The sequence below is a fragment of the Sus scrofa genome, chromosome 1, assembly GCF_000003025.6.
Source record: "Sus scrofa isolate TJ Tabasco breed Duroc chromosome 1, Sscrofa11.1, whole genome shotgun sequence".
Taxonomy (NCBI): Eukaryota; Metazoa; Chordata; class Mammalia; order Artiodactyla; family Suidae; genus Sus; species Sus scrofa.
In genome coordinates, this window is record NC_010443.5 from 254,938,767 (window position 1) to 254,950,917 (window position 12,151).

Below are 12,151 nucleotides of genomic sequence, written 5' to 3' on the forward strand. Positions count from 1 at the left end.
TTCTTTCCCAGTTGTCACTCCACATTTGCCCCCACCTCCCACCCCTCCATGCCTCCTCACCCCACTCTGGCCTGGGAACTCTCTAAGTTGCCTTCAGTGCTTATTTATGGGCGCATCCCTCTCAACTCTTAGCACTTAGAAGGACAGGAAGTGGATGAAAATAAGAGAGTTTGTTTATAGGCCCTTCTATCAATGGGAATTGGATGAAAATAAAAGAGTTTGTTTAGAGGTCCTTCTATCAATATCTAAACATGTTAACTAATGTCACTCCGACCCACGCTCACCTTGGCTTTGAATAGCCAGGCCTTTGGACCTTTGTAACCGCTCCAGGTCAGGGACCCACTTAGACCTGGATTTGGAGGCTTTACCTACCACGGGCTTTGCGGGATGGAGGGACGTTTTTGTGCAAGGCATTTCCCAAGATCTCGCCAGATTGTGTCACAGCTTGGCCCCAGGGCTCCGCCCACAGCCAGTTTAAAGGTCACGGGCACCCTCCAGTCACCAGTCTGCCTGGCTGCAGGTGCCTTCCTGTCTCATCATGGCACTGCTCTGGGCCCTCGCAGTCCTGAGCCTCCTTCCTCTGCTGAACGCCCAGAACCCGCTGTGCGCCAACTTGACGGCAGTGCCCATCACCAATGCCACCTTGGACTTGGTGAGTGCCTGAGTCCGAGTCCTCTCTGGGCTTCCCTTTGCCCACCGCCACGCCGTTCTTTTCTCTCCTGGGTCCTGGGGTGAAATTCTGAGCCGCCTCCAGGGGCGTTTCTCCACCTCTGGACTCAGATGCCTCGTCACAAGTCCCCACAGCAGGAAACAATTCTGTACTGGGCAAGGAGGGGCTGCTTGGGAGTGGGGGGCAGAGAGGAGATGCCTGGTCCGCTGAGTGAGCTCCTGCAGTCCGCTCCTCACTCTGGGGCCCCAGTCTCCTTGTTTGCAAAATTTGCGGAGAGAGCGGCTTTTCAAGGATTTGGCTCCCAGCCTCCATCACCAGCCCTTGGCTTCTCTGCAGATCTCCGGCAAGTGGTATTATATCGGCTCGGCCTTCCGAAACCCCCAGTACAATGAGTCGGCCAGATCCATCCAGGCAGCCTTCTTTTTCTTTGATCCCAAGCCCGCGGAGGACAAGATAAACCTCAGAGAGTACCAGACCATGTGAGACCCCACATGCCCACTCACCCCCAGCCCCAGCTTCTGGCTTCCACGCCCAGCTGCAGAAAAACCTTGAGCGAGCCTGTCCCCTCCTCTTGACCGCAGCCTTCCCACTGCCGGGAGGGGAGCGGAGAGCTGACTCTCCTTGCCACCCGACTCCTGGCCCTGGGTGACCATGAAGGGTGATTGTCTACTTCTTGACCAACTTACTGACTGCTTTTCTCCTTGCTTCTCTCCGGCTGTAGAGGGAACCAGTGCATCTATAACGACAGCTCCCTGAAGGTCCATCGGGAGAATGGAAGCCTATCGAAACACGGTGAGGACCAGGCCTCACTCGGAGGGCTGCTGTGTGGAGTGGGGAGATGGCAGGAGAACCAGCCTGAAGGATGTGGGCTGGGGCTCAGACCCTGGGGGTTTTGGGCATAGAGAACTCCGGATGGTCCCACCTCTTACATCTTTGTGGTCCCAGTGCCTGCATAGGGCAAAAACGGGTAACAACAGCCAACATTTTTGAGAATATACTATGGGCCAGGCACTATTAGAAGTGTTGTACGGAGTTCCCATCGTAGCACAGAGGAAACAAATCCGACTAGGAACCATGAGGTTGCAGGTTCGATCCCTGGCCTCATTCCGTGGGTTAAGTTGCCGTGAGCTGTGGTGTAGGTCACAGACATGGCTTGGATCTGGCGCTGCTGTGGGTCTGGTGTGGGCTGGTGCCTACAGCTCCGATTAGACCCTTACTCTGGGAGCTTCTATATGCTGCGGGTGTGGCCCTAAAAGGACAAATGACCAAAAAAAAAAAAAAAGAAGTGTTTTACATGAGTGAATCCCCTTAATACACCAACCCTAGGAGGACATTACAGTGATCAGATGAGGAAAGGGAGAAACAGAGATGTCAAATAGTTTCCCTGAGGTCACACAGCTTGTAAGTAGACCTAGGATTCAAACCTCAGGCAGGCTCCAGTCCTGCCTCTGCCCACTACTCCTCATCCTCTGGGAGCCAAGGGTGGTGGCCTGTGGTAGGGAAGCAGTGACTGCACTCCTGTCTCCACCATCACCGCAGAGAGGCCCCCTAGTAGGAGCACACAAACACTGGTGGCATTGAACAGACGCCGAGTTGCAGCACCGAGGCTCCTGTCTGAGCCTGGTTTCCTCATCTGTAACGTGGGAGAAAGAAAGGCCCTGCCCGACACGGTCCACACGCGGACATCGCCCAGTGCCAAGCCTGGCACATAGCAGGAGTGAGGGGCCCATGGCCCAGGGGAAACCCTGGCCTTCACTGATGGGCTCTGTGGCCCTGGGCACCCCCAGGTTCCTCTCCTGTGAGGTGGGGACCATTGGGCCACACTCAACCCCCCCCCGGTGGTCTCACTGGAAACTTTCTCCTTCAGAGATGGGCAGAGAACACGTTGCTGACCTGCTGTTAACCAAGGTCCCCAAGACCTTCATGCTCATCAATTCCTTGCACGATAAGAACAACGTGGGGCTCTCCTTCTACGGTAGACCTTAAACTCCCGTTCCCCCCCGGGTCTCCCCCTAGGGCCACTCCTCCTCTGGCGGGGTCCCCAGAACCCCAGCCCTTTCCCCCCGCCGCCCCGTGTAGGCCCTCCAGCATCCTTACCCGCAACCCCACCCCCCCAACCCTTGCCTCCTCCTGCAGCCGACAAGGCGGAGGTGACTCCGGAGCAGATGAAAGAGTTCCATGATGCTATTGAGTGCACGGGAATCCACAAGTCAGAAATCACATACACCGACGAGAAAAAGGTGAGTGCAGGAGGACCAGGCCGGGAGGCCCCCGAGGGCGGTCCCACCTTGGGCGGCCGCAGAGCCCCAGAGAGGTCAAGGCTGCACAGAAAACCATAAGATCCTGCTTAAGATCCTGCGGGGGGATGGATGAGCGGACGGGAGGGAAAAGTCCCTGGGAAGACAGGGAGGATGCCCGGAACATGTGGGGAGGATGGGAGAGGCTAACAAGCGGGGGAGGGCATAGCCAAGCTGTGGCGAACGTGGGAAAGAGACCCGGCCGCCCGCCACAGCCCAGGCTTCTAACGCTCCTGTGATAGGGAACGGGCCTTGTGCTTTTTCAGGTCCACTGTCCCAATTTTTGCTGCAACTGAGAATTACCTGTGTAATGATCTTAAGACTGTCCTCTAAACCTGTGTGACACAAAAGGCTATACTTCGTCTTATCCTCTGCAGTAATATCTGCAATCACAGGCATTCCCGTCATGGCTCAGTGGAAATGAATCTGACTAGAATCCATGAGAGTGCAGGTTTGAACCCTGACCTCGCTCAGTGGGTTAAGGATCCGGTGTTGCTCTGGCTGTGGCATAGGCCAGTGGCTACAGCTCCAATTCAATCCCTAGCCTGGGAACCTCCCCATGCCAGGCGTGCAGCCCTAAAAAGACCAAAAAAAAAAAAAAAAAAAATTTGCAATCACAGAGCTGATGAGCTGGTTACACTTTTTTTTTTTTTTTTTTAAGATACATGTAAAATACTTTCAGGATTATCAAAATAAAAACACCTCCATCTGTCTGTCACCGGAGGTCATTTTCCATGACCACAGGTGGCACAAATCATCCCCCCACTTTCAGGAACCCTGGGAAAGGGCTAATGAACACAGGCACTCGCATGGGTCCCTCGGCCAGCAGCCTGCCACCCCCATCTACTGGCTGGGGGACCTGGGACAGGCCACAGGCTGCCCGGAGCCTAGGACTCTCATCATCTGTACATAGTGTGAGGAGTCCAGGAGATCAACAGACGGGGGTGGCATGTCATAAGGACCCAGTGCCTGTCAGTTGTTAGGGTTCGAGGCTCTGTGTTAGAAGTGAGGAAGCTGAGGCTCAGGGAGAGAAAATGACTTGCCCAAGGTCACCCAGCTGGAGCCCTGCTTGGGCTGGTGGCACAGTCCAGAGGTCATTCCACTCTTCTCCCAGCCTCCCCCTCCATTGCACTGTCTTCTAGGATCTGTGTGGGCCGCTGGAGAAGCAGCATGAGGAGGAAAGGAAGAAGGAGAAGGAGAAGGAGGGGTCCTAGCATTGGGTCAGGTCCTTGGGCACCTTGGAGGCCCATCCTCAGCACCTCCCACCCACCCTTTGCACCTCAATTCTCTCCCTCAGTTGCATCAATAAAACTTCGCATTTGGTACAGGCAAGTTGTCATTTGCTCGTTCATTCATTCACGTTGTGCTGGCCTGAGCTGATCCCTGGTTGGAAGGGCCCCGGCTATGATCCCCTGCATAAGTGCCCGATGAGTGATGATTTGCACTGAGTGCTGTGGGAGCCCAGCAGGGGGAAGGTTCCTCCTCTAGTGGGGAAGTCTGGGAGGGCCACCTGGAACGGGCATCTGAGCCAGTTTGGGAAGGCGAGGAACTTGATAACGCCTGCTGTTCCTGCCTTCGAGGCAGAGGACCCTGAGTAGACAGAGGCGGTGAGGACTCAGGGCCACAGCGCCAAGCACAAGGGCCCATGCTTTAGAGTTAGGAGGGGCCAGACTGGAGGCAGGAAGACCGAGAGGAGGCTGCTGTGAGCATCCTGGAAGAGGTGGGTGCCTGGGCCATGGCGGGGGCAGGACGGAAGACTTGGAAGACCCAGAGCCAGGCCAAAGAGGCTGTGTGTGTCTCCATGAGGTGCCCCCGGAGTGCTCACCTGACACGGAGGAGGACAGGACGCCTAGGAGTAAGACTGGTCTCTCGAAACTAACCATCTTGCAAATGCGTTTGGAGCCCTCACCCTGGGGATCAAGAGGACTGAGTACCTTGGAGTTCCTCTGTGGCTCGGTGTTAACGATCTGGCCTTGTCACCACTGTGGCTCTGGTTATAGCTGTGGCCCAGGTTTGATCCCTGGCCAGGGAATTTCCATTTGCTGTAAGTGCAGCCAAAAAAAAAAAAAAAAAAAAAGGACTGAGTGTCTGAAGCCAGGAGTCCTGCACAAAAGGCCAGTCTCCTTCCAGACCCTAGGATTTTGTGATATATAATCATGTGAGGGAGGCAGCACACCACTCAGGTGGCAGAGAAGCTGGGGCTGAATTTTTTGAGTAATTCCATGTGCAGGTGTCCTAAGCCATCGAGAGCAAAAAATAGGAACAAAGAACATAGACTCCGGAGTCAAACCATTGTGAGCTGGGGCAGATAGCCCACTGGAATCTCAGTCTCCCCATCAATAAAATGGGGTCACAGAGGGATGGAGCCCTCAGCTCAAGGATCGGGGTCTAGGAGACGCTCCATACATGGCAGGTGTTGTTGCTTTTTGCTGCCGAAAGGAGCACTGGAAAGAGTCCAGGCTCGTGCCTTTGCAGCCCTCAACCAGTTCCCAGGGGAAGGGGCAGCTGGGTGCCAAATCTTCCCCACCCCCACACTTGGCTTTAGAAATCCCAAGTGGAAGACACACACCACAGATGTGGGAGGCTTTGGGAATGTTTGAGGGGCGGGACGCGGCAGTTGTGGTCTTCATGGCTTAAGATCAATATTCATTCTTCTTTATTTGTCCTCGTAACAAAATAGATTTTTTTAAAAAAATGCCTCACATATACAAATATCACTGATGCACACACATTCCAGAAAAGCTGAGGTCTGAGCTTGCTACGGGGTCGGGGAGCGGGAGATGGTCGGGCCTCATGGCCACAGACGAGGACCTGGCAGGTAGCTGGCCACTAGCCCAATCCCATAGGGACCCCAGGGGAGTGCTAGGGGTCTCGGGGTGAGGTACAGAAGGGGGCCATGGGGGACGGCTTCCCGGGCCCTCCACAGGTGTCCATCCCAGCAGGCTTGTGGGTAAGGCCCCTCAGCCCTGGAGATGCTGGGTGCGTGTCATCCTAAGATATCCCAATGGCTCAAAGTGCCCCACTGACCACCAGTCACAAGCAGAAAGGTCCCCAGCCACATCCTTCCCTGGAACACCTACTCTGGAGGGGCGGGTCACAGGCAGTGGACAAGTTTTCGCCAGGAATCTTGGCCCTCTCCCTTCTTATCTGGCCTCCTAAGAAGCCCCAAGGATGGGGAAACTCATCCGTTTAAGAAAATATCTGTCCATCCTAAATAAAATGCATATTATTAGCTGGAGACCAGGTGTAGGAGCAGAAGCCTCCCATAGATGGCATCTGGGCAGAAGGTGGCTTTGGCCCCGGCACCTCCTCCAGCGCAGGTCCCTGGGAAGTGACATCTCTTGAGGACCAGCTGACACCCCTTCTGTTTTGGAAACTTGGGGGCTGAGCAGGCAGGGCCGGTATGGAGGGAACCCTCCTGGGGAGGGTCTGTGGGGCCACCGGGAGCGGCTCAGCTGCCCCCCGGCCTGGGGGATGACCATGCATCTTGCAGCCCAGGGTGGCGTCAGAAAAGGCAGGAGCCCCGCAGGCCGCGGGCCTGGCGCAGGTCGGCCGACAGGGAGCGGCTCATGTGCTTGGTGGTGGAGCGGACGCTCTCGGCAGCCTGCATGGCTCGGCTCAGGGCCTTGTTGAGCTCCTCCAGGTCCTCCAGGTCCAGCTGGATGGAGTTCCGGGGTCCCCGGGCCGGCCTGGAGGAGGCTGTGGGGGGCCACTCTGCGGCAGCGGCGGCGGCTCGGGCTGTCGGGGCTGAGGTAGGTCCCAGAGGTGCGTAGTACCTGGGGAGAGAGGTGAGCATACGCTGACCACAAGAGGGCCGGGGGTTCTCAGCCCCTGCTCGGCCCCTGGCCCCTACTCTCTGAGCCTCAGTTCCTTCACCCCTAAAATGGGAAAAATAAACACCTCCTCCGAGGGATGCACCAGAGGGATAAAGGATGGTACATGGGAGTGCTCGACCCAGAACAGGTGCTCAGAAATGGTCAGGTCCATCTACGTGTTCATTGGATAAATACTTATTGACCTTATACTATGTGCCAGCCGTTGTGTTAGACCCTGGGCTCAGCATGGCATATGAACAACACATGGACCCCCCCCCCCCACCGCCTTCTTAGAGCATCTAGTCGGAGAGCCAGGTCTCGGGGACACCAGGATCACGCCAGATTCTGGAGCAAACGCACTTTGTCCGAGAGGTACCATAGGGAGTCCCACTGGCTAGGTGTGGAACACTGGAGAAACCTGATAATAATAACCAGGATCCTGCTGGATCGAGAGGGTCTGGCTCCACTCGCTGAGGGCAGAAGGTGGAAAGGCATCCTTCCCAGCCTATTCCTGCAGGAATGCGAGGTGTTGTTTACAATTTGGGGGGGAAAAGGGCCAAGGAGCCATGAGACGAAGCACTGATTCCTCCAAGAAGTGACTGCTGGGGTTTAGGGTTCAGGGAAACCAGCCCTGGGCAAGGAGAAGTTGTGGCATCTGTGTTGGGGGGGTAAAGTGTGTAGGAAAGAGGGGGACAATGAAGCATTTCACCTCAATGGAGCAGGAATGGGTTTAGGAGGACTTGGCAGGAGATACTTATTGGTGTCTTGCTTGGCACGCAAGCCGGTCTTATTCCTGCTCTTCCACCTTTTGATTTGCCTTATGGCACAGCGTGGCCAAAGGGCTCTGCTAGGATCTGAACAGAGGTCTCTCCAAACAAGAGAGACAAATGGCCAACAAGCATGTGAAAAGGCGTTCGACATCATTAGCCATCCAGAAGGTGCAAATCAAAACTACACGAGATGAAAAAAAAAAAAAAAAGAACCTACACGAGATGGCGTTCCCGTTGTGACTCAGCAGGTTAAGAACCCAACACTGCATCCATGAGGATGCAGGTTCAATTTGACCTCTAGCCCAGAAATGTCCATGTGCCACAGGTGCAGCCATAAAAAACAAAAATAAAAACAAAACCTGCATACGATGCCACGTCACACACTCGCCACCCATGGGGATGGCTAAACCCAAAAGACAGACTTTGAATGTTGGTGAGACTGTGGAGTGATCGGAACCCTCATACACTATTGGTGGGAATGTAAGTGGTGCAGCTTTGGAAAGCAGGCGGACAGTCCCTCGGACAGTTTAACACAGCGCCTAGCCCAGGGCCGGTATCCTCGTCCTTGGTACCAGTGCAGGCTCTGAGACAAGTGCTTGACTGGCACTGTCTCATTTATTCGGTAGGTACTTTTATGCTTATTTCACAGATGAGCAAAATGAAGCTCAGGGAAGCGAAATGATGCAAGAAGCTGCCCCAAATCTCCGTCATTCTGCTTGGCTGCCCGCAGGACCATGAATAAGCGACTTCACTTTCAAGAGCTGTGTTTCTCCATGGAACACAGCCGTAGTTCACTGCCTCCTGGGACTGAGTCAATAGGAAATTCCGGTAAAAGCTTTGTATGCTCAGGGCTCTGTAAATGTCAGCTACGGAGGACTCTCCTAGAGCCAGAGAGCTGGAAGGGGTAGTATTAGATTTATACCCATAGCTAATTAGCTCCCAGTAGATGCTGATATGTCATCATCTGAACCAAGTGAATGGGTTTCTTGAATCCAGTTGTCCAGCTAGATGGACTAGCTGGTGTAACTACTAGTTTCTCATACACTCCTGCCTTCTGATAATTTGATGACCAGCTTGGCCTGAAAATTTCTCCAAACTCTCCCCAGGGCAGAAGCTACTAAACAAAACAAACAACAACTGAGAAATACCTGCAAACCAAAAAACTGGCTAGAAAGTCTCTGGTGCAGAGGCTATATGGCTGCTGACCAGCAGGTGGCGGTACAGACCCATTCAGCTTTTCACTTAAGGCTTCCTGGCCTCAGTCACTGAGGGGGCTCAGTCCTGTGATGGGCAGCTGGAGAAACTTTTGGCCATTTTTAGCCCCAGTTCCAGTAGCATTAGAATTACTGGCCACCTTATAGGTACTATGGGGTTTCTATGCTCAGTTCATTTAATCTTCACCACAACCCATTTCACAGAGGAAAAAGCTGAGGTACAGGAGCCAGGCAACCTGCCCAAGGTTATCTGGCTACTGCTGGCCTGGTCTGCTGGACACTACGCCCAGGGCATTTACCCTCCCCCATGGCCTGTCCAGGGCTGAAGAGAGCAACCTGGACAGAGCTGTCCGCAGGTCTGGGTCTGCAAGGATCCGGAATAGCCTCAGAAGTAGAGAGACCCATGGACACGCAGAGCTTTATCCTGGGCCACCAAATTCTAGGCAAATCCTCTCCCGCCCAACAAGCCAGAGTCCAGGCGGGTGTTGCCACCACCTCTGCCAGAGGCCTGAGTGTGCAGCACGGGAATGCTGGAGAAGAGGGTTCCTTAATGACCTCCTAGACTCAGCTGAGAGGGCAGCAAGAAAGCCACCCAAGGCCGGAGTCCCCATGGTCTCAGCTCCTGCCAAGCACCTGCTCTCACAGTGACTCTGGGCCCTCGCGCCCACAGACACAGGCTTCCAACAACATGCCCCTGAAGAGGCCTCCTGACCCCCTCATTTTACAGCGAGGGAAACGGAGGCATAGCACTGGCTGGTGACAGGATGAGATGACAGATCTCATTCCAGGGTCTGGGCTTTTCCCCTGCACAGCCCTCGCACACAGAAGCCACAATTCCTCATTTTCCCTCCTACTAATGACGATACTGAATGGCAGCAGCATTTGCTGTGATGACAAAGCTGCCGTTTATTCCGCCCTGAGCAGGGGTCAGCATCACCCTACGAACCCCACAAACATCTCACGGGGCTCTTAGCACCTGCCTCATTTAACCCTCCACAGCCGCATGTGATTGAGACACTGACCCATTTCAGAGATGGGGAAGGTGAGGCTCAGAGCAGAAGGGGCTTCACCGAGGCCACAGCACTGACAAGCAGCAGACAGGCTTCCAGTGCAGCTCTGACTCTAAAACCCAAACCACTTCTGCTTTAACTGCTGAGTCTTTTCTTGACTTATGTGACCTCCAAATCCACCCTCCAGGGTTCATCCTACAGCGAACCTGACCAGTGTGTCTCTAAGCTGTCAAGGTCACTGAAAACAAGGAAAGTTCTGAGAAAACGTCTCAGCCAAGAGGGGCCTGGGAGACATGACGACTAGACATATGTGGTATTTTGGGTGGGATCTTGGAACAGAAAAGGACTTCAGGTAAAAACTCAGGAAACCTGAATAAACTCTGGTTATTAATATGGAGTTCACTAATTGCACGTGTATTGTATTAACGTGAGGTGTTCATTATAGGGGAAACTGTGTTTGGAGGGTATATGGGAACTCTGTATGGTCTGTTGCACTTCTCTATAAATCTAAAACTGTTCTAAAAAATAAGGTCTTTTTTAACAAAGTGAGTGGGCATTACTCGCTGGCTGAGAAGACCCACAAGGAAATGGAAAGATGGTTAGGGTTCTAGGTCCCTGTGAGTCTGTAAGAAGGCAGGGTGCTCTGCCAGGCTCCTTCATTTGCTGGGTCCCCAGGGCTGAGCACTCTCCCTGGGATACAGGGAGCACTCAGGGTTTGTCGAGTGACTATGTGAGTGTTGGCGGGAAACAGGAGTACTCAGTGCCCGACTCAGGTCCGAAGGCCTTTTTTTTTGCTTTTTAGGGTCGCACACATGGCATATAGAGGTTCCCGGGCTAGAGGTCAAATCTGAGCTACAGCCACCAGCCTACACCACCGCCACAGCAACGCAGGATCTGAGCTGCATCTGCAATCTACACCACAACTCATGGCAAAGCCAGATCCCAACCTCTGAGCGAGGCCAGGGATCAAACCCACAAGCTCACGGTTCCTAGTCAGATTCATTTCTACTGTGCCACAATGGGAACTCCTGAATGCTCATTATTAAGCGATCCAGACAGAGAGGCTAGGAGGCTTGGGAAGGAAGGTTCTTACACGGCGGCTGATGGATAAGGCATGACGGGAACCGAGGAGATGTAGGCAAAGGCCGGAGGAACTGGTGCTGTGGGTGCCGCTGCCAGATACCACAGTCCGGGGGGCGGCCGGGGCGGCGACCCTGCCTGCTTGCTCCTCTGCTTGGGGCTGGAGGTTGAAGGTGCATTTCTTCTGGGGGCGGCCTTTTCTGGTGCTGTCAGGAAAGGACACCAGAGAGACAGGGTGACTGTGACTCCTCAGGGAAGATCCAGCAGAGGACAGAGAGTCCACCCAGCCCCACCCTCTGGTAGAGCTGCCCACTGGGCTGGCCACGCTGGGAGTGGCTTGCTTTGGGAAACAAGCTCTCACCCAGTTTGTTCATCCCAGACTGGGGCGAGCCGCCACCCCGGCTACGCCCCCCCAGGGGGCCCCGAACCCACATCCAAGAGAACTAGGGGAAGAGACGGAGTGTCTGTCCCTACCAGAGGTGGCTGAGTCTGGGCCAGTCCCCTCAGAGGGGGACCTAGCTTGACCACACAGGGGACACTGCAGGGTCCCAGCAGGAGATGGTCCCAGTGGGTCCTTGGTGACAGCACCACCTGGAAGATGAGGAAGAAACGTCAGAGGAGGAGGAAGATCAAGCCATTGGGTCCCCACAGGCCTCTCGCAGCACTGAGCTGCCCTCGGGGGACCACTGCAGAGGAGACAAGCTGCCTCCACTGAGTGACAACAGCATCGATGGTAACCATGACAGTGACAGTAAGTGTTTACTGAGCCAGGCCCTCGGCTCAAGGCCTTCATGTATTATTTGATCAAATCCAAGACCAGCTACTACCATCACTCCCCCATTTTACAGAAAGGGAAACTGAGGCACCAAGAGGCTGCATAATTTGCCAAAGTCTCGGAGCTGGGAAGCAGTGGTCCTCTGTCTGATCCTAAGCCTGGCTCCCCCGACTGTAGCCGCTGTACCGATGGCCATCCTCCACAGTGACACAGGCCCATCGTGAGACAGGACTGGCCCACAAGGGCCCTGGGTGTCAGCAGAGGCCTAAGTGAGTAGCAGCAGAGTGGGCACCCTTGTTCTCTTCCCTGAGAGAATCCCAGGGCCAGTCTGCCTCTCCTTCAGGCCTCAGCTCCCCATCACTCCCTCTGGGAAGCCCTCCTACCCACCAGGCAGACTTATTATGTCCCACCCTCTGCTCCCCCATTCCAGTTCTAACCATTTTGTTTTGTCTGCTTAGCTGAGCTGGTTAGGGACAAGGCCCAGAGCCCAGTATGGGAAAGTGCTTCATGAATGAATGAG

At 54.5% G+C, this 12,151-nt stretch overlaps 2 protein-coding genes across 12 annotated transcripts in view; one reads left to right on the forward strand and one right to left on the reverse strand.

Annotated features, from left to right (window-relative positions):
• On the forward strand, positions 388-4,299 carry ORM1 (orosomucoid 1). 3 transcript variants are annotated; one of them, XM_005660372.3, is made up of 6 exons: positions 388-652; positions 1,007-1,149; positions 1,392-1,462; positions 2,538-2,645; positions 2,807-2,910; positions 4,110-4,299. In XM_005660372.3, exons 1-6 carry the CDS (start codon positions 539-541, stop codon positions 4,179-4,181), a joined length of 612 nt encoding a protein of 203 aa, XP_005660429.1. In that variant the 5' UTR covers positions 388-538; the 3' UTR covers positions 4,182-4,299. The 3 variants fall into 3 exon arrangements, with proteins under 3 accessions (XP_005660429.1, XP_005660428.1, XP_020923626.1); XM_021067967.1 differs by having other exon boundaries at positions 491-652; positions 4,082-4,295; XM_005660371.3 differs by having other exon boundaries at positions 490-652; positions 2,807-4,299.
• The window catches only part of AKNA (AT-hook transcription factor), a 61,580-nt gene continuing 53,536 nt past the window's right edge, over positions 4,108-12,151 (reverse strand). For 4 of the 9 annotated variants that reach the window (XM_003480581.4, XM_005660367.3, XM_005660368.3 and 1 more), the window contains exons 20-22: positions 11,331-11,447; positions 10,870-11,062; positions 4,108-6,743 (exon numbers count right to left, since the gene is read on the reverse strand). In XM_003480581.4, coding sequence (XP_003480629.1) covers positions 6,473-6,743; positions 10,870-11,062; positions 11,331-11,447 — 581 coding nt within the window. In that variant the 3' untranslated portion in view covers positions 4,108-6,472. The remainder of the gene's footprint in view (positions 6,744-10,869; positions 11,063-11,330; positions 11,448-12,151) is intronic. The other 5 variants (XM_021067924.1, XM_021067941.1, XM_021067933.1 and 2 more) reach the window with 2 other exon arrangements.